Below are 23,122 nucleotides of genomic sequence, written 5' to 3'. Positions count from 1 at the left end.
TGATAATATATCAATGTAAATATTAATGATTAAAATGAGGGATTTTGATAAGAAGGATCCCAATATTTTTGTCATATCCAAGAAATCATGTAATATAGCCAAAAATTGATATAATTTATTTTTAAAAAACAATTTATATTCCTAGAGGAAAAGTTTTTGGTGTTGTGACTCAAGTGCCTTTTAACCGGCCTATAAGAATCAAGGTTTTATAGGACAAAGTCATTGTTGAAATATGGGTTCAAGTTTAACGTATGGATAACAAGAATGATGTCAAATTAAACGGCAAAAAGTCTGTCTAGCTAGACTTTTCACCTATGAAGCTTGCATCACCTAGCTTGAACTTCTAGTTTACAATTTACAATAACAATAATGTGCACTGTGTCCAGTTTGAAAATAAACTGCGTTGGGAAAAAAGATGGCTTAGTATAGATTAATTTATGTTAATATACATTGATATGAATCGCAAGGGCATTCTAATTGCCATTCTACAATATGTTTTTAATATTTTGCTTGAGTCCTTTTTTGCATAGGTTTAAGCTAAGCATGTTTTATTATAAAAATTGTACAAACTTTAAAAATGAGTTGGAGTTTTTTTTGGAGAAGAATTATTTTTAGGTCCTTACCACATAATTAAATTCTACAAGATTCATTGATAATTGGGTAGAGTAAAATGACAACTATTTAATTATGTGGTGAGGAAGATTTGAGTGTAATTTTTTTTTGTATGTGTATTTATTAATTAATTTTTAATGATCCATATATCAAAAAATCTATTTTATCTACACGATGACCGTACTTCTCATATTGATAACATATAGTAGTATTAAAAAAAACTAATTTCTTACTCCTGAACTGTCCGCTGTATCAGAATTTGACACTAAATCCATCATCACAAGATTCTTGTTTTTTTGAAAAGAAAATTAAGAGCCTTTTGAGATGTCCCTAGCTAGTCACTGACATAATAATGTCATAGTTTCGTTACTGAGTGGGTTTAGGAGTTCAATATTTTTGCTGTGAGGTCATCTTTGATTTTAATTAACAGGATGTGTGCTTTAGATGATGCTATCAAGCTTTTGAAACCATGAAAAATGAAAAAAAAGTCAAACACAAGAAAACAAAGAGCAAAAAAATAAAAATAAAATCCCACTTGAAAGCCTTCATTATCCAGAGAAGCATATAATAAATCACTCATTGACCTTGGCTTCATAAATTAAGCAATAACTAAGGCAGGGCAAGTCTTAATTAATTAAGTTGGAGAAAGGGAAGATTCTAGAACTGTACCCGCTCAAGGGCAAACAATCAAATTTTCAAAAACACTATATATGACTTTTCCATTACATACATACATATATATATATATATATATATATGCACACTGATTATCAAATGGAGATTCGGATATTGAACATGATATATGCTTCTGCTGCTTGGCTCTCTCCTTAACCAAAGAATCTTTACACTTTCGCAGTTACTCTATGCACATAATGTCTTCTTCTTTATATAAATTAAGAGAACATAAGATGAGGAGAAAAGACTGTGCAATATAATATTTCAACATCAAGAGGAGACAAAGAATAATAAAATATAGGTGGTGAACGTAGTCATTGTATGAAGATAAGGATGGAACACTACATAATATTATAGGCAATAGTTAAACAAAACATTTATGATTTATATTAACATGGAAGAAGCAATTATATTACAGGCATCTCTTCATTTTAAAAGAGGCGACTACGCCTAGGAGGTCACAAGATGAGACGAGTTCAACTAAATAGATATGGGGCGGTTTGTTTAAGTTTTTTTTTTAAATAAAAATATCACTTTTTTTTAGAAATATGTATTTTGTAAAATTTTATTATGCTTATTTAAGTTTTTTAAAACAATCATTCAAAATATAGAAAAAAGGCAATTTTTTATTATTCTAAGAAGTTATTTTGAGTATATTTTAAAAATAATATAATGCAATTAACGAAAGAATATGTCATAAAAATGAGAAAATATACAAAGGTATCATGAAATTTTAAAATAACTACTAAATAATAAATTATTTGTTATAAATAGATATTTTATGAAAATATCATAAAAATTAAAAATAACTAAATAATAATCATTTTTATTATTACAACAACACAAACATATATATAATGTGTTTATATATATATATATATATATATAAGTTTTAGGGTTCAAATTTTTTAATATAATTAAAAAAGGAAGAAGGGTTTGATAAGAAATTCATTCGTAATAGTGATTAATATAAAATAGATTATTATTAAAATGACAACATAATTTATTTTTTTTACTGAAACTTTTACATGTGAATAAGTTTTTGCTAGATTTTTGGATGTAATTCTTTTCATTAAAAAATGGTGAGTGAGTCGCATTTATTTAAAAAAATAAAATTTTACTTATATTATTTAAATTTTATTTCTGCGATGTGAATTTGAATTTCTTTTCTTTTCAGTTTAAATTTTTAAGATATGTTGTCAAAATCAAAATACAACTTTTAAAAAAATTGCATATTATTTCTTACAAAATATTTATATGTAGCAATGAGATTATTCAATAAATTTAGTTTTTATATTTTTTTCCTTTATTTCACTCCATGCATATTTTTTTAAATATTCATCAAACGGAATATTAATACTAAAATCAAGTTACATTGAGTTTCGTAAAAGACGCTTTTTTTTAAAAAAAATCAAATAAAACAAATGTGTATAACGTATTTGGAAGAAACTAAAAAATATATACATATCGCATTTACTCCTCACTTATCACCCAAAGTATATATATATCCACGTATCAGCTTTATAGATTCAAAATTAAAATTTTACTCATGATGCATCATGCATTTTTGGAGAAAGTTATTACTTATTTTCGTGCTATATACAGAACAAGATTGTGATAAGTCATGCTTCTCATGGAATTTAATTAAAATAAACCATATTATTCATGGTTAACAAATAGTAGGTAATCTTACTGGAGAATAACAGAAAAAAATTCTTGAAATTTTAATTTAGGACAAAGTTTTAAAATTCTAATTGATCCTAAATACATGGTAATTAAATTTTTTTTCTCAACCTTACCCCTCCTTTAATTGCAGTAAATTGTTAGCATGCTTTGAATTTTTATACATCATTTTATTATGATCATTAATTTCAGTGAAGGACAAAATTAAAAAATTACACATTTTTAAATAAGTTTGAGGTATTTGCTTTTAAAAAACAGAAAAATTAATTAACTTTACTCTATAATTAAAACGTGCACAGGCTCATTAAGATAAGGCATTGATAAAATATGTGTGTGTTTAATATGAATATGATATACTCATTCATTCAGAAGAATGTGAAAACATTACATGAGACCAAACAACAAAAACAAAAATAAAAACAAACCAGCCAACCCTAATTATATAATGGGCAAGGTCATAAAATATATTCTTTTCGTTCAAAAATATAAAATATTTTTTAAAATTTAAATATTTAAAATAAAAGTATTTTTAATCTTTCGAGATATAATCATTGCTTTTTTTTAAAGTATCCCTAGTGATAATAACTTTATATTTATTATAGGGTATTTAATAAGGGTAACTATAAAAAGATGAGGTTAGTTTGAAAGTAAGTAATTATTTTATTGAAGATAAAATTTAATTAAAAATATTTTATATTTTTAAACGAAGAGAGTATATTAAACTATCAATAAGAAAGGAAGGGGAAGAGATTCTCCAAAAAAATCATCCTACTGTTGCTACTGTCGTCACTAGGATTGAAAAGATGCTTAGTATTATATATATAAAGGTAGATCTAATCGGTATAATTGATTGCCATTAATATTAGTATTTATGTGAAGCTCAAATCAAATTGTTCTTCCTCAACAACGCTCGAATGACTAATTGCGTCACTCCAACTAATACGTGTCACTGATAAATATAAAATAATCAAGTTGCCACTTGCTATGGCATAATCATGTGTTCAATTTCAATGAACTCAAATTGGTCTTTACTTTCGCCTAAAGTCATCCTCCAAAATTACTGTCAAATGTCAAACCCTTTTGTTTAATTTCCACTAGTACTTGTTTAAACAATACTGTCAACAAACCCATCCAAATCCAGCACCCAACCATTTGACCTAAATCACATCCTAATTTTTTAACCATGCACATAATTATTGACTCTTTAAAGCTATCCTCAATAACTTGATGTGTTTGTCATTTCCCCAGCATTTCTAATTTTAATCCCTCGTACTCCCTCTGTCCCATAGTCCCATAATTAATATGTGCCCTTTTAGCAAAATTTTTGTTTCTACTTTATAATTAAATTCATTTTTCTAGCTCTATATATGTAGCAATTTAATTGGGATAAGCATACTCTTTATCCTCAGTATTTTGAAGAATATAATATCTATTGTCAATGGAACTTACCACAAAAACAAAAAACAAAAACAAAAATCTTTTTCCCAACTTTGCTCTTAAGAACAAGTTAATGCGTAGTTTATGGCATCACTTGATTTAAAAAAAGTCCTAGCTAGATTTAATGAGAACAATTCAATGAAATTACACCACTTATTAAGTTATCTATGTGTCTTAATTCTGTGCCAAAATCTTAAGCCACACTTCTGTGGGAAATACTATTGGTAATTCTAGACACTCGTCAGAATTGAGAAGGCACGAGCGTACTTTGACTTTTTATACAAAACGTGTGTTAGGTAAGCCGTACAAGGCTACAATTCTTAACAGAGTCAAGAGAGAGGGTCCAAAATATTAGATGATGATTGTGTCACAGCATTTGACCTCGTGGATTTTTCTTCAAGTATACTACAGTACAGAGTTGGTGGTGTTAACCATCATCTACATTAGACACCCTTAAGATCCCTATGTTTAAATACAATGGCTACATTAATCAATTTTGGTGTTAATAGCCACATTATTAGACATCAACTTAATGGTAAAGTAATCGAGGCGTTGGATTTGTGACTTACTCTCCCATCATTAAAATCATGTAATCAAAGTTTAAATGGATTGACTCAAATGACATGTAGTCTTAAACAGTACATGCCAGATAACTTCAATTCAATTCAGTATCCCTTGCTGATGATGCTATTATTGCTCTATAGCTAGAACAACTAATTTGGAATGATTCTTTTTTTTTTTTTCTCCTGCCTATAAATCCCAACAGGACATTATGCTTTCTCACAAAACACCTCAATCTATATACACCTACGAGTGTTTTCCTTCTCAAGCACAGATGTTTTCCTTCAAGGGTGAACTATAGTGTTCCGTTTGACAAGCAAGGACACGGCCATGAAGGCGCTGAAATTCTGGTTAGGTGAAAAAGTTCATTATGATTGTATGTTCCATATAGAACATATAAAGAAGCAGGTCGATATAAAAATGACCTTTATTTATACAGCTCCCAGAGCCAATGCACATGTTAAACCTTCCCCAACTTCCCCTCCTCCCCCTACCTTTTCTTTTTCTTTTTTCTTTTTTCTTTTCCCCCTTTTCTTTCGGGTTTTAAACTCTCTTCAGGCTAAGCTAGAAGGGTCCCTTGAATTGATAAAATAATGCTTCACTTTATCCCTTCTTTCATCACTTCCAGGCTACGTACAATGAATGATGAATGCAAGAAGGGCTACTGAGCAATTTAAGATCAACAGAGACTACTTCACATTCATCTGCGCAGCCATAGTCCTTAGCTTCTTTGAGATTTCTGAGAAGGATGGCCTCTCTGTGGGATCAGAAGCCCAGCAACTTTCCATTAGAGACTTCCACTCAGGATCACACCATGTCGGGATTTGGGGACGTAATGTGTTGTTCACAATACCTCCTGCAAATTAAAGATAATATATGAAGTCCAGATTTCTAAACGCCAGAATAGACCTAAAGCGCTTGAAGTAAACACGCAAAGATGAAAACATCTTATATCCTAAGTATTGAAAGGTAATCAACCATGATATTCTCGTCCATCAGAAATGCAAGATCAATTCATACATCGGCGTACTGAATACCTGCACCTTTGTAGTAGATATACACTCAAATAAATTTTATAGAAACCAATCCAGTCAATCCCAGTTTTGAAATGCCAGTTCCTTAGTTACATGAGAATTGCATAACATTTAATGCATCTCAGGAAAAATGTTAGAGCTTAATAATGGACCATTTAAATAACCAATATAACAGTCACAATACATGAACTCATATTTATGCTGATAATTCATGATTTTTTTTATAAAAAAAAGTAACGATATACTACAAGCCTAAAATCTCCCTAAAGAACATGAAAGCTACATTTCTACTCACACCTCAGTTTATTTCCAGCCTTACAGTCACTAGATTGGGAAGCTCATACATAACAAAATGGAGGAAGATGATGGAGTATCATTCCAATTTTCCAAGGCAATCTAGTTTTAGCTAGTACCTGAAGAATATCAAGAGCAGGTACTATATCTTACCTAAATATTAGCTACCTGCATTAATGCACTGAACACAGAAGCTACAAACTGTACAAAACCACAAATCTTGTTATAAGCAAATCTATGGCATTATAATGGAACAACTCCCAAGTCTTCTAAATTCTAAGGCAATCAATATTAATAGCCCGTTTTCAATAAGGACTACAAACTGATATTCTAAATTATAAAGATGCGATAGAAACAGTTCGAACATCAAAATGAAAGCATATCATGCAGCAAAACAAATAGCACAAGCACTTTGGCTCTCACTTGGTGCTCACCTATTATTGAAGCACAATGCATATCAGCATAGGGTTCATCCCCAGTGAGCAATTCCCACATAACAATCCCGAATGAATAAACATCAATCTACAACACAGGCAAGAATAGACCCAACAAGATCACGTGAAAAGAAAGAAAGAAAATATTAACAAAGTACAGGCAAACACAAATGCAATTAATACCTTCTCTGACACCATATTGCTTTTCCCACTTAGGAGTTCAGGTGCCATCCATGGCAAAGTTCCCCGCACTCCTCCAGATACTAGAGTGTGCTGTTTTACCTTTGATAAACCCAAATCACCAATCTGAAAGGAAACATATGAATTCAATTAAATTTACAGCGTCCAAAGCAAGGTATTTCCCCAAAAAAAAAAAATACTTGTCCAAAGTGTAACTGAAGCCAGCTACTTCATTACAGCAGGATGATTTTGGAAAGATTTCAATATTAACTACCTAAAACTTAAGATGTAGGATAAAATATCTTACAAGTTATGTTTACCTTGCAGACAGGCCGCTGCGGATCTCTCATATTGACTAATAGATTCTCACATTTCAAATCAAAATGCACAATGTTCTTTCCATGCAAATACTCCATCCCAAATGCCGCATCCATAGCTATAATTAGCCTCTTACGACGATCTATAGTTCTGTTGAATTACTCACATATAAAGGGCATAAATATTACGTAACCAATATGTAGTAAAGATATGGCACACATTCCTGCATGGCGAGCATGTTACAAGATAGATGAAGAGTGAACTTATTAATGAATTACCTATCTTTCTTATGCAAGAACTGTTTCAGGGATCCATTAATCATGAACTCTGTCACAGTTGCTAAAGAACCATCAGGGCCATCACGAACAATACCGTAGAAGGACACAACGTTTGGGTGATGAAGTGAACTTAGTATCAATGCCTCTTTCCAGAAATCTGCAATCTGTGACAACAGAAGAGAGATCTGTATAAATAGCTGGCTGTAATAATTGTGGCAATATAAATAATACTACTTACACACCCTTATATATGCTCCACTATTTATTTTCCTCTAAACATTCTTATACTTGGAGGGAATCAGATAAATTATCCTACTTAATGTAAGGTGAGTTTATATAGAACAGAAACAGTGACACTAACCTCTATAATGGGACAATCAAATAGATTGCCTTCTCAATTGGATTTTTCCAAACACAAAGCAAATTCAATATTTAATACGTCAAAAATTTCTGGGTACCAAAGATTTGTCATAAAATTTCTGCTTATTAATATAGTTCTGGCTACCAAAATTTTCTGCTTATTGATAAGGCCCATCACACAATACAGGACAACATTTGTGACATCAATGAGCTTCTGAACCAGGGGTCAAACATTTCATGGCATGCAAAAGAGAAGAGATGATGGATTCTAATTTGTGAAATTAAAAGTTAAAAAAAACAAAGAAAATGTACTGAATAAAGATATTACCAATCTTTCTCTTTCTGAGGGTCTTCCAGCAAAACAGCTAGCTTTTATCCTCTTAATTGCCACATCAGAACCTTTCCATTTCCCATGATAGACAGCCCCATAAGTTCCAGAACCTAGTTCACGAATCTCTTCCAAATCACAATTTTTAATTGTCTGGAAAAGGTATCAGCATACCAACATCAAACAAAAGTCATGTGGGAAAAAGAAGGCCAAGAAAGACCGAGAAATCAATGAGATCAAAAATTGTAGACTCAGTTAATATAGCACAAAAACCTGCAATCCTCTAGCAATAGCTTCTGCCTCAGCTTTTGTAGGTTCAATTTTAGAAGTACCCACATTGTCGTTATCAGAGTCCAATTCTAAATCACCAAGAGCATTCTACATTACAGACAGGAAAACTGACATTAGGAGACAGCATAAATTAACCTTTACCAAACCAATCTCTATATAGAAGAAAACAAATTCACCATCTTTACCCCTGTCTCTCCTTCATTTGCTGTGTCATCTTTGATTGCTGAATTATTCTGAGACGTGGTGTGCTCCTTAGCTCTAGCTTTCACCTCTTCAGCTCCTTCCAATGCAGCCTTTTTTACAGAAGCAATCAACTCAGGCAAGAAACTGAATTGGTTAGCTAGATGCTTGGAATCTTCAGGAGCAATTAGATCCCCATCAACAAGTTTCATAACCTCACCACATTCTTCAACGGGTTTTGATTTTGAATTTTGGAGTCAAGAGAAGCAGCTGCTTCACTATTATTCTCAGCAATTTTGTTTTGCTCAGAAAAAGATATACTTTGAGCATTAGAGTTCTCAACCTTATCTGCATTCTCTGTCCCTTTCTCTTCATCGTGCAAGCTCAGCGACCCCATTGCATCAGTTATATGAGTACCATTGTTAGAAACCTCATTGTTGTGAACCATATTAAAAGGTGATTTTGGAAGCTGCACTGGTTCTAATCGAATGCCAACATTCATGTCCTGTGGGGAATGAATGGTGTCCACGGCAACTGGATGTTGATTTTCTTGACCAAGAGCCCTTGGATTGAACTTCACAGCATGAGGATAAGGAAATTCTGGGACTGGTAATCCATCATGACCTGACATTTTGTGCGAGGAATCAACCCAAGGACTTTGACTATCTGGTCCAATGTAAATTCTTGGACTACCCTCTCCCCTTATTCCTGCACTTAACACACCATTTAACTGCTGAGGTGGACTGGATGCCTCATAAGATGGTCCAATGTGACGTGGAGCTGCAGTATTTCTCCAGAAAGTAAGCCCAGGTACATGTCCATGTGTCACAGGGTAATGACTATCAACTCCATAAGGAGATGGGTTCCCATATCGCACACTGCGTTCTTCCAAAGGAGAAATTTGTGGATGGGCTGTAGTAGTCACAGCTTGATCATGAAACAGTTCAGGTCCCAATTCAGGTCCAACTCTTTGGTGAACGTAATTCGAAGGCAGATGATGCCCATCAGCCACATTGCCATGGCCAAGAGAGTAATTTATGCCAGAACCATCAAGAACATAATGATCATTCAATCTTCCTGATCCAGAAACATGGCTCCTTGCTTCCTCAACCCGATTATTTGTTTGATGTGGCAAAGCCCATCCTCTCTCATGATTTTGAGTATCGTTATAAGCAGATCTATGATCATTATTTGCCTCATTAGGATAAATAACAGGATGCAACTTTGCATCAGCATTCATTATAAAAGTATCCCCGTTTGCATGGCATTCTGCACATGGATTAGCGACTGGTGGAAGTCCATTATTAATATTAGGATGCTCAAAATGTGATTGACCTCTCTGAAAACTTATCCGGCAGTGCTCACAAATACTACTCCCATCAATAACATGAGGACCATGAAGAACATTGCTAGGAAAACCTGACTTCTCACTAGATGCAGCTCCAGTTGGATACCACACAACATTATCAGAATATTGTGGTTGATTGTCATACACAGGATGGTGATTTACCTGATGCCGAGTATATTCTTCTGGCATTCTATCAATGCATTTCTCTGGTAGCTCTGAAAATGGCATCTGGTACCTTGCAGAAGAAGGAGAAGATGGAAATTCTACCACAGATCTAGAGTCATGGTGACCATGATGCCTGGGAGAGTAATATGCAGAACTCCATGGAGCATCTATGTCACTATACCTCTGGGATATAGGTTGCTGGTGCTGTGCTGATCCGATGTGAGGTAGTGTGGGATGATGCAAGTTAAAATGAGTTATGGGTATCTCACCACTTCTCTGGCCATGAAGGCCACCATCCACATTGATTGGATTAAAGAACTGATCAGCTACATGCATATCCTCAACCGAACCAAGCATTGGAAACTCACCTTGTTGCTGCTTCCTAAAATCAGAAGCATCATTTAAATTATTCAATGCATCAACATACCTTCTCTCAGTATCCCTGTCATCCCCATCAATGAAATGTGAAGAAACATCTTGTTCAGATTGTGAGAACAAAAAAATTCTGAGCCTATGGAATCCATCACTTGAACCCAATTTGTCATACTCTTCCATCATATTAACCACATCATCATCATTCACAACGGAGACAAGGGCATCAAGATCCTCGTCAGGTTGCTGGTATTTCAAGACTGCTGCCCCATCATAGAGCTCCCTCATCTTACTCATCAACTCCTCATAACCAATATCTCGTGGAACACTCACAATTCGCGTCTCTCCACCAACATATCGAAGCTTCCCATCTTGGGGACGGGGCATTATATTTCCTAGAAAACTACATAAGAATTTTACCCGCTGGCTATCATCATTGCAACCAGGCGCCGAACCCGGTGCAGAACCAGAACAGGGTGTAGAAGGTCGAATTACAGTAGAACTATCCATAACAAACTGTCGACGATCAAATCGATTCTGGCTTGCTTAAGCATTAAATTCCTTCATTAAACGTGAACAGCTCGTAACTTACACTTGCAAGTTTCACGAATACAAACTAGAACACGAAAGTGTTAGCCCGATCTGTTGTTCGGCTATATCGGATACGTAAAATTTCCCTTTTGAACGTCGTGGAAGATATGGAAAGCTATCACATTTCCCGAGAATAAACAGTGTTTGAATAGGGAGAAAGAATGCCAACAAAAAAATAGATAAAAAATGTGAAGGGAATGAAACCAAAAATGATAATAATAATCAAAACCCTAAGTACAGATCTAAAATAACAAACCCGCGACCATCCTACACGAATCCATGGGAGGCATGTTAACAAGTACCTGAATAGGCCAATTTGATAATACCAGAAAAGGAGACCTAAATTCAAAAGTCTCCAAGTCAAAAGAGTTAATCAATGGAATCTATTTCATCACTTTCATGAAAATTCGCAGCTCTGCTCTCTAATTCTCGTACTATAGCTGATCATTTGGAGATTGGGGTAGGGTGGCTCGAAGCTGCTGATCTCGCAGAGCAAAGAGTTGGAAATAAATATAAAAAAGAATTAAAAAAATCGGAAGAGTGATGAGCAGAGTGCAATATTATGGTGACGATGGTGAGGAGGGAAGGAGGAGAAGAGGAGGATGACGATGATGGTGGCGAAGAAGGACCGCCATAGGCGACAGGGGCTCCTGGGCCGCTCCAAGATGCGATGCCTGGTCGCCATGTAGTGTCCCACGTGGCACTATCTCGTTACCGCAATTTTTGGCATCTTATTTTATCTGTCTTGGTATATGCCTTCCTCCTTCTTTTTTTTTTTTTTTTGGGTTTTGGTGAATCGCACGGGCGGGATGCTCAGGGAAATAAAAATAATAGTTTATATTATTATTATTATTTATTGATTTTTATTTTTTGCGAAAATTTTATTTCTAATAATAGTTATTTTCTTAAAAATATTCAAATACTTTTATCTAAAAACCATTATGAGATAATAATTACTAGTATCTTATAGTTTATTATTACATTCTTTATCTTAAGAATTTATTTAAAAAATATATAAATTTTATTTTATATAATTAAAACTATTAGAATGAGGTTTAGACTACTTATGTTTAGAGTGAGTTATGTAGGTCTCAATCTAGAGAGATTGAGATAGGGAGTAAGAGTAAGAATGAGGTTTTAAAATTATGTTTGGTATGAGGTAATATTTATAAGGAATACTTCCTTTTATTTTATTTTATAATTAAATATAAAATATAAAAAGACTATAATACCCTTTAAAATTAAAAAAAAACTTGAGAACTACATCCCTCATCTGATCATGCCATGAGAAATCTTGTCGTGGATGAGAGGCTTGGATTGTCGATCATTCTCCTTCTTTTCTCATCTTCGATCTCCTTTTCCCTTTAGCTCTGGCAATAGCATTGGGGGAGGACGACATTGGCGTCAGTAAAGGATGGCGTTAGCGTCAGCGAATGAGAGGATGATGTCGGTAGATGAGAGGGGTGTAACGTCATCCTCGATATTACCGAGCACATATAACACCAAACACAAAACGACGTTATGATAGCCGAGATTATATTAAGAATATTTAAGAAAATGGGATTCTAAGAAAAACCCTTTTGAAAAATTGTTTAAGTTTAAACTATAGTTCAAAACCAAATAAATAAGACAATAGAAACATGAGAAGTCGTTACATGAAAAATATTAAGCAAAATTGAAAGTTTTTCAGCCACTAAAGCACAATGCGTTGTTCATTGCGGCGAACTGCACTAAGAAAAACATCCCTCTCTATGCCTCGCGCTGTAGCACAATGGACAATGTGTCGTAATGCTTTTCCCTTGTCATTTACTGTCATGATAGCTCTCCAGGCCAACTTTCAAAACATGCCATTTCGCCATTCGATGTTCGAGTTGAGCAATTTAAATGTCCACATGCAGCTTTTAAAGCCATCTAGCTATTAGTACCAATTACACACCAAACATACCAATCTAAATGAGATTTAGACATCTAAACCTAAAATAATACTTTTTCTTTCAAACCCTCTATTAAGGTGTTCAAACTCCTAAACCCAATGTCAATAGTCATAGAACCACCTAAACCAACTTAAATAACCACAAATAACTTGTACAAGCATTCAAATCACTATAACAACAATCTATATGAGATTTGACCACCAAAACCCCATATTTAGCATAATTCTTACAAAAGGTAACAATCTCTCATAAATCAATCCAAGAGTCAATCTAACACATGAATTACGAAACTAACACTTGCACTGATATCTCAACATCTCATAGCCAATATAACACAATCAACATATCCCAAGCCGAGATACCTACAAATAACAATAGTAATCATGCAAGTGCATACAAAAGGACATATGTTTTTCCTAAGTTAGCATATGCATATTTCATTCGTTACAAACTAAAGAAAATAGATAGGGCTATACAAACACTAGCTAGTCCTCACATTGTTTAAATGCACCTTACTTTCTCTTGCCCCTATTAGAGCTTTCACCTATAATATGTAATCATGAGGTGAATCGAGGACTCAGTAACCAAATAGTCTAATTAACTATTCGTGCGTAAAACTAGTTTGTACGTATATGAAGTGGCATAAAAAAATGTAACAAGTTATGTAAATCCACACATATTGAAATAGTATGATGTGCATGATTAATACACTACTCTATACCTTCCTCATATCTTCCAACTGAATCTGTAGGTTGATAACTCAATAGAGCCAAGTCCATGTGATTGAACTGGTTCACACTTACTATTAGTAGAAGGCAACCCCGGTCAAGAGCGCATTCACCCACTATGGGTCACAGATTCTCCCTGTCCATGAATATTAAGGGTGTTGATGCTTAATTTACTTCACGTAATACCGAGACTTCCAAGCAATATAATACTAAGTATCGGGGGCCTTCACGGTGTTAGTGTACCATGTGAATTTTCAAACAATATCCCAACAACATACTAAGATGAACCCCCACCCTCTCGCAATGATCATGCCAGTATGCTCGAGGATTTCAACAACTAATCATAACATATAAATTATCACAATTTCTTATTTTCAATTAAATCATAGAATTTCACAAGTAGTTATGTATAAAAATAGCATTTAGCTTTTCAAATACTGAAACAATAAAACAACTTTTCATTCCATTTTACATAACTTAAAAAATCATACTTTTATATTATTACTATGCTAGTACCAAACTAAAATATTAACTTTAAAATTTAATACACTACTATCCAAACACACAAAAAGGAAGATTAGACGATCTAGTTTTCTCAATCCTTTTGCTACTAAAAGGGTTACCATAGTCAACTAATGGCTCCACATGTGTCCATTAACACTACAATACTCGATCAAAGGCTAATCTATAAAATTAAACTCTTAATTATCAATCCCCATATTAATTACCTCATTTTTTTAACATAACTAGGGATATCCATTATATTCAAAACCTCAATTTAGCTCCAACAATTCTTTCAATACACTACATTAATCCTATTTAACATCCCAACACATAAATAATATTATTACATTATCCACATTACTTTTAATCATCTAATTTTACTTAGAGTTCGCCCAAACACTAACCCACAATTTCAAATCATTAAATAAACCATAAATATAGATTTAGAAGCTTGATTTAACTACCTAAGACCTTAACTAAGACAATGGATTTAACCATTACATAAGAAAATATGAAATCACAGTGCCACAATATTCTAATCATAAAAAAAGTTCAAATATAGGGAGAGAGAAAAGTGTAGAAAGCTTACCCAAAACTAAATCTTGCTCTGAATGCTTTTAAAGTGACCCCAAGATTGAGTCTTAACACCCACAAGTCACTACTTGTCGTCTCTCCGCATTCTATCTTTCCCTCTACTGAGTTTCGGTATAATTTTGTGAACTGATAAGTAAAGATTTTGCATGCTTGTCATGGGCATAGCACAGAGAGATTCACACTTAGATTGAATCTTTCTCCATGCCATGGCCTGCTCGTACTATGATCTAGCCCTATTTTAAGGCTGTCCAAGGATTTAAAAGCTCTATTGGTCTTCAAAAAATGTCATTAATTAGAAATTCACTTAATTTGATTAAAATACCCTTATAAACATTAGAAAATTTTAAAGTTAAAATTCAGGATGTTATAAGGGATGCTAGCATCCTTTATTTAAAAGGAGGGCAAAGTATGCTTCTTGGTTCACTCTTACTCTTTGCTCGTTTGCCGTAATCGCTCTTTGCTCCAAAGATAAAGGTTCGTGACGTCGTACGATGATGGAGTTTGACCGATTGAGACGAGCGCTTGTGATGAGATTAATAGGGGAAATGGAGAAGAATGCTTCACAACCATGATGGTAATGGGCTTCTGCTAGGTATGTTGAAAGCAAAATTTATAAGGACACTTTTGTCGAAAAATTAAAATAAACAAGAATAGTTTTGTCTACAAATTTTCCAAACCCAAGACTCATTTCTCAATATAATGTAGGGGTTGGGCTTGAGAAATTCTACATAGGTGGGTTTAAACAATTTCAAATTAGACCTGATCTCTTATACCAAACACACGAAATTAGTCTTTTCTAATATTAGTCCCAAGCCCAACCTTTCATTTCTTCCTACTAAATAGGCCTTTTAATTGTACAATGTGATCATTTGTAAAATTTGTTTTTAGGCCAAACTCCTTTTGATTCATCTTCAATAATTAATAAATTAATCTAAGTTATATTTGATTAAAACAAAAAAAATCATAAGAACTTAATTTAGAATTAATAATTTCTGCCAAAAAAATAGAATTAAGTTAACAAAAAAAAAAAGAAAAAGGAAACGGCGGAAATAGCTGGTCCCCGTCTTCCACCTCCTCGCGAATGGGAAAACGTTCATGCTTTCGCGGTCCATTGCTGCAACAACTTTCTACTTGCCTTTCCCATCGATAAATCTTCCCTTTTATCCATTCCCAAGTTCTTCTGTTCCTTCACCCTTCTTCCATCGCCATGTTCCACTTCCCCTTCCGCCTTCTCTCACGTCGTCCTCATCGTCGCCGCCACCTTCATACGGCCACTTCCCAACCCCTCCAGCTACTACTTTCCCACCCCATTTACCTCATTTGGGGCTCTAACACTGCTGTTGGCAAAACCCTAGTCTCTGCCGGCATCGCCATCTCGCACCTTCTCTCTTCCACTACCCAGTTCCACTACATTAAGCCCGTCCAAACCGGTTTCCCTATTGACTCTGATTCCCGCTTTGTTCTCAACAAAGTCACTGAACTCTTTCTCCGCCGTAACCCCTCTTTTTCTCTTTTTGCCTCCAATTCCGTCCTCAAGGCCTCAGGCTCCGCTGCCAATGCTACAGGGGAGATTGAGAGTTGTGGAAGGGAGATGTATGAGTTGAATTGGCGTGAGGAGAAGAAGCTAGTGGGAGAAGGGAGTGGATTTTCGGAGTTGATTTGCAAGACTATGTATGCGTGGGAAGAAGCAGTGTCGCCGCATTTGGCTGCAGAGAGGGAAAGTGGACCTGTGAAGGATTTGGTGGTGCTCGAAACATTGCACAGATGTTTCAGGCATGTGTTGGAAGGTGGGAACGGCAAGGGGAAATCGGAAGTCCTGTGTGTTGTTGAGACTGCCGGTGGTGTGGCCAGTCCGGGTCCTTCTGGGTCACTTCAGTGTGACTTGTACCGGTACAGTTTTGTACTTTTTTTTTTTTAAAGCATATTCGTGTTCTACTATGACTAAAAAATAGGGAATGCGGGGATGGCTAAAAGTTTTTGCTTTTATATTTGTAATTTCGTGCATAGTTTTTCAAAGACCGGGCTTTTAGAATTTTATGAAAGTTTAATATTGAATATTAGTGTTGACCTTTGTATGTCGCTGCGGCGGGGGACTCTTAACATGTATTTTAAATTACTTCTGCTGTGGCATGAAGTGTTTCGTACTAGTTGACTACTTAAGAGGACATGCAGTTTTCATCATCAAATAATGATGGGCATTGGTCGCCCGAAAAAGGGGGGAGAAGATCGTAAGTATGAAACAAACGAGAAAGATAAGGTCAATTATTTGGTGCATTCTCAGAAGTGGTTCCACTGATGCGGTCACTACGTGACATATTTGGAGAAGGATACATGGCGATTACTTGTCAAAAATAATAGACTAGATGCCAAATTGATATATTTGTTTCAATCTAGTCTTTATATTTACACTTAATTGCCGCATGTTTTTTTTATCCTTCGTGGTTCGCCATGTGGTGATTGCATCGATGCGATCAATTTTGACAATGCGCCCAAGGATTTACAGATGCAGATTTCTTCAGATATATTTGCCGTTGGTAGTAGCTTGCTTTGGCGATTTTGCTGTTAACCGCCGATAATTGACATGTACTGTGGGTAAGCGTGACTAGTGGGTTGCCCGCTAGTGGGTGCTTAATGCATGCCATAAATCTTCACTGAATTTTTATTCGAATCTGATTATCTACAGCCATTTTTGAATTTAATAAGCCCATTTATTGAGATGGACGTCAATTGAATTCATCAACACTCTAATGGCCGTGAATTGGTTTGATATCTTGCTTAGTTATCGTGGGAAATACATCTTGGATACTTCACGCATTCTTTGATCCTTACTACTCTGTCAGACTGTCAGAGTGCTGTCATGGTAGACTTTTGGTTATTGTGTGACACATTCGGCTCCAACAATGATCGTATTGAGTGGAAAAGGAGGTCGGTGTAGGCAAAGGCAGCATACATATATGTGAAAAGTCAAACCGGGATGATTAGTTTTGCACGTGAAATGAATATCTTCGTAATTTCTATTAAATCAGATCCTTCCATCACTTTCTGTCAGGCCATTTCGTATTCCTGCTATTCTTGTTGGCGATGGGCAGCTGGGTGGTATTTCTGGAACTATTTCAGCATATGAAAGCTTGACACTTCGAGGCTATGATGTTGTTGCCATTATTCTTGAAGATCATGGCCTTCTGAATGAGGTTCACTGATGTCATATGCAAGAAACAAGTAAGCTTGATTACGCTAGTTACTATTTTTCATTTCCTCTGGTTACACGAGGCACTGTGAATCCTTCATACTTTTGAAGGCCAACACACGTTCTATTTTAGTTCCTACTCACACATACACACAACCACAGCTACTAAAGCTCACAGTTCTCTTCCATTTATACCTGCATTTAGGTTTTAGCTGTCTGTGTTTTTCATTTCCTGCTATTTCACAGTATGGCATTCCTATTTTACTATGCATGTATTTCTATATTATCATTTCCTTCTCTATACAGAGTTCCGGTACTTGTGCTACCTCCTGTTCCTAAAGATCCATCAGATGACCTTATGGAATGGTTTGAAGGTTCTCATCGCTCCTTTAGTACTCTGAAGGAAATAATGCTTTCTGCTCATTATGAAAGAGTTAAGAAGTTGCATGGCATGCCAAGAAAGGCTAGGAGTATCTTCTGGTGGCCTTTCACTCAACACAAACTTGTACCAGAGGGAGGCATAACAGTAATTGATTCACGTTGTGGTGAGAACTTTGCAGTCTTCAAGGTTTGTTTCTAGTAAAACATATTAACACCTTCCTCATCGTTGTATGTTTGTATTCATTTTCCTATTTTTGCTAAAGCTTTAAAATCTAACATGGTTGATCTTAGTAGGCTGCACCATTTGAGCCTACTGCATTTAGTGTTTACATTTACGTCAGTAGCTCTGGCAAACTTCTTTTCTCTTTTTTCATTTTTGCTGATACAAATATGCTGAATCATGAGACTGTCATGCTATTTCCCATTTCAGGGTCAGAATACAGGAGTCATAGAACCTCTATTTGATGCATGTGCTAGTTGGTGGACGCAAGGACCCAATGCTGCCTTGCAGGTCATACTCGCGTGTTCTTTTAATTTCTTGATTCTATTGTTTCAAAGTTGTAATAATCATATTGTCTGTTTAATTAATGTCATATATCGAAACATACCATTTTGCCTTTTGTCTATCTCGGATATGCTGCCAAATTGTTGTCTTTATTTAACTTTTTTCCAAAGCTTCTTAACTCATTTTCACTTTTATTTAACTCTTATGCAACTACTAGGGAGACGATGAGCAGAAAAAAAAAAGCAGCCATTTATGAGAAACTAGATAGGACCGTGCCTAACTTAGAATTTAATGCATGTAAATTACAAGCATTTGGGTCTTCCCTCTAAAATCTTATAGATTTTTGACAGGATATTATTTCAATTGCCTGGAAACTGTTAACATCTATTTTATGCTTGTACGGGTATTCATATATTGGCCACAATGTTTATTATAGCCTATAATATGCAATGCACTGTGATAAAAGCAATGTGAGTCTGCTTGCTACATTCGGAATATGGTGCATTGACAGTTTATGCATGAAAATAATGTTTTTCCCCTCATATTCTAATGTAATTTTTGTTTGATCATTTTGTTATTTTGATTATATTAAAATGAATATCAAAACATGATCAATGTGACCCCTCCCCAACCACACCCAAGTCAATGGAAGAGTTATTCATGTTTGTATGGGTTTTAGGAAGTCTCCGAACTTCAATTTATTATAATATTCCAATGTTCTTAGATTGGAAGCAAACCTTTTTACTTTATGCTGAATGTTTGCCTGAAATAGGCTTGCAAGTTGCGTGCTCCTCAATGATTGTGTATCTAAAGTTTTTCTTAATTGTGATCTTTCCATTTAGGTGATTTCAGGCTGAGCTTGCAATGGATATGGGATATACTGCTGCGAGATTTGGGCATGTGATGTTTCCTGAGAATGTTTATGAGCCAGCACTAAATTGTGCTGAGCTTTTACTTGAAGGTGCAGGGAAAGGTAAGCGTACTTTCTTTACCTTTCATTTTTATTATTTGTTATGAATGATATATTAGATATCTCTTGATCTTAAGGCCATCAAAATTAATGCATACTGGTGTTGTGAATATACTTTTTGGTTTAGTAGTGGTATGAGTGTTACTCAACTATGTTGCCCATGTCAATATTATCTGCTGAATGGCGAGATTTTACGAACAGTTGCAGTTCTTTAGTGTCTGATTCTTATATTTCTATATTTATTATATAATTAGAGTTGCATTTTTTTGCAGGTTGGGCTTCTCGAGTATACTTTTCAGACAATGGATCAACAGCAATAGAAATTGCTCTCAAGATGGCATTTCGTAAATTTTGTGTTGATCATGGATTCATTCCAGATTTTAATATTACCACAAATGAGCAGCCTGCTGAGCTCATGGTAGGCATCTTTAGCCTTTTAATTTAGTCAGTGGTAGCTTTTGCCTTGTAGTATATTTTTGACCTATGAGATCAGTGTTCAACAGTAGAAAGATCTATTTAGTTGGGGAAAATGCTTCATTTAACTAGAATTATGTGTATTTTCAGCCTCTTACATGCTTAAATTTTGTTAAACTTGAAAAGGGGAGCAGGTGCTCTTGGAAACTTGGTAGTAAACATTAGCAAAGCCCTGTCATACTGTGCAATAGTATATCATAGTTGGAGGTCAAATCTGTGCCTTCAGATCACAAATAGTCATTTCTGATTGAGTATTTTTTGATTATGTGTGAAACATTGAGACTCGAGATCATAGATGACAGAGCCAATAAATGTGCATTTAGAGTATTATTTTCCTATCACTTCGTCACTTCTTTGATTGGGGTTTATGTGCAATTAAAGTGTGATTAAAATTCAGGTTGGGACTATTCTGGGATATGTAAGAAATATGGCTTATTTAAATGATGCGAATAAACACATTCAAAGATCTTGAGGCTAAAAATGGTGTTCCTTTGTTTGGTCTCTGTTAATGTTTCGAGCGTTTACTAGAGTAGTATCCTTGCATGATAATGGACCTCCTCAACCAATTGGCCTAATGTTCGAATTAGTATCTTTCTGTTGGCTTGCTCAGTAATAATCTGGCTATTAATCTCTTTCATCTCATTCATTTTTTTTTTTTTTAAACCTGCGGAGGGGGTGGGGAATATTGATATGGCTGAAATTGATGTCTTCTTCAAGGAGTCTTCCTGACATTTTGATTTTTGAACTTCAAGGTTGAGCTACCACGCTGTCTCTTCATGAGTTGAGTTCACTCTGTTTAAGATAATGTTGGACAATGATACACAATTGATTCAAGTAGTTGTGTGTTTGTTCACCATAATTCTTCAAACGACTGGAATGTATGAGATATCTCTGAGAGTACAATGGCACTGTTTTATAGTCCTATGAAGTAGACATCTAACGATCATCAGTTGATTGGTTCAGGTTCTTGCACTTAAGAGTTCTTATCATGGTGATACATTGGGTGCTATGGAAGCACAAGCAGCATCTTCTTATACTGGCTTCCTGCAGCAACCGTGGTATATATATGGTCCTCTGTTTGCATTCAATTGTCTCCATTAACATATCTTGGCTCATGTCATTTTGCGTGCTATCATGGTGATATCAATTAAAAGGGCCGTAGTTTTACTGGGGGCTTTGAAATCAGTATTTAGTTACATACATGTATACCATTTTGTTCGAGTTCCTTTTGATTGAGGACAAATTTTGGTTTTGAAAAACTTGCTACTAATGAAACTCATGTGAGTTTGATTCAAAATTTCTAGGTACAGTGGAAGAGGTCTTTTTCTGGATCCTCCTACTGTGTTCATATGCAACAGTACATGGACTCTTTCCTTACCAGAAGGGTTCCATAGTGAAAGTCTTAAACACAAATATATCAGTAAGTTTGAAATTTCCACCTGTTCAATATTTTTCTTTATTAATTTTAAAATGTCACTTTGTTTGTTTATTATTTTTATTTTAGGACTGAACTTTGTTCCATAATTAACACGTTTTCAGCCTTTGCTTCACGTGATGAAATCTTTTATGATGGCCGGGATAAGTCAGAACTTGGCAAGTTTATTCATCGTACATATCAGAACTATTTTCTAGAAATAGAGGGTTGTGTATTGGAGCATTGATTATGGAACCAGGCAAGATAATTGGTTATGTTTCTTCAATTTCTTTTGTTCTCATTTATCTTTTGTGGCCCAGCTATTGCATTCTGTTCATATTGCCGGAAAAAAATGGGATGCTGTTTTTGGAACATGAAACAGCACTGAAAAAAGAACAGAAATCACTGTGGAAATCTGGATAGGAGTGATTCCAAAACTAGTAAAAAAAAAAACAAAAGACATCTGAAGTTCAAGATCCATACCAAAATCACAGCAATCCTGTACTGGAATATGAAGAAACGATTTGATAAAAACTGGCAATGAATGAGTAAAAGTTCACTACTCCAAAGGTACAGGTTAAGACACCCTCCTTAGAGATACAAAACTGAATGATGAAATTTGCTGTCACCACTCAATGGAATCCACCAAAGAGATACAGAAATTCTTCACCCGTTCACTGCTCCACGGAGTCCAACAAGAAGTTATAGAAAGAAGTGCAAAGGCTCTTTGAATTCTTTGATCAATCAAAATTCAAGTCTTCTGTACATTACTTCTTAAAAACTATTGATAGATAACTAGGAAAAATCTTCCAAGCATAGGAAATAACAAAGATAAATGCCAATTTTTGTGCAGCACAAGCTGGTGCAACTTCCAAGACCTATTCCAGCTTTTGACTATTCTGGGAGCTTGTTAAAAATATATCCTAACTTATCCTAGAATATTTAGAATAATGTAAAAATCCAATTCATAAGGAAATGCTCCCTCTGAATCACAATATAAGTTGCTTTCTATAAGCTCCCCTTTGTCTAAAATATAGAGCACTAAGTAAATTTTATGTTCTTTTTACCATTCATACCCTTGTTTTTTTATTCCTTGTCTTTAAATGCTTCATATTTAAAGACCATGCATGTGTTACTAGGAAAATTTCAAGGGTATAAATGTAAAGAATGGACATGTGTAGAAACATAAGGTCCCAATTAACATTTTTCATAAAAATGTGAATTAGTACCGATGACATGTGATCAGGAGGGAGTAGACATTTAGAATGTTCCAATGACCAAACGGCCACC

The 23,122-nt window shown here is 34.8% G+C and overlaps 1 protein-coding gene and 1 pseudogene across 1 annotated transcript; one reads left to right on the top strand and one right to left on the bottom strand.

Annotated features, from left to right (window-relative positions):
- Positions 1-5,313: 5,313 nt before the first annotated feature.
- Positions 5,314-11,848, bottom strand: LOC129301373 (uncharacterized). The gene is given in 9 exon segments (XM_054939935.1): positions 5,314-5,824; positions 6,731-6,818; positions 6,914-7,036; positions 7,231-7,378; positions 7,507-7,670; positions 8,195-8,347; positions 8,468-8,572; positions 8,671-8,924; positions 8,927-11,848. Coding segments are annotated over 9 exon segments (3,336 nt in total). The 5' UTR covers positions 11,061-11,848; the 3' UTR covers positions 5,314-5,657.
- A 4,144-nt stretch (positions 11,849-15,992) lies between these two features.
- Positions 15,993-22,088, top strand: LOC129301372 (bifunctional dethiobiotin synthetase/7,8-diamino-pelargonic acid aminotransferase, mitochondrial-like; annotated as a pseudogene).
- Positions 22,089-23,122: the final 1,034 nt, after the last annotated feature.

The sequence above is a fragment of the Prosopis cineraria genome, unplaced genomic scaffold, assembly GCF_029017545.1.
Source record: "Prosopis cineraria cultivar Desert tree isolate PC_DT_omini unplaced genomic scaffold, ASM2901754v1 PC2075, whole genome shotgun sequence".
NCBI classification, from domain to species: Eukaryota; Viridiplantae; Streptophyta; class Magnoliopsida; order Fabales; family Fabaceae; genus Prosopis; species Prosopis cineraria.
The sequence above is the reverse complement of the archived record's forward strand: the minus strand, read 5'-3'. Positions and strand labels throughout refer to the sequence as shown.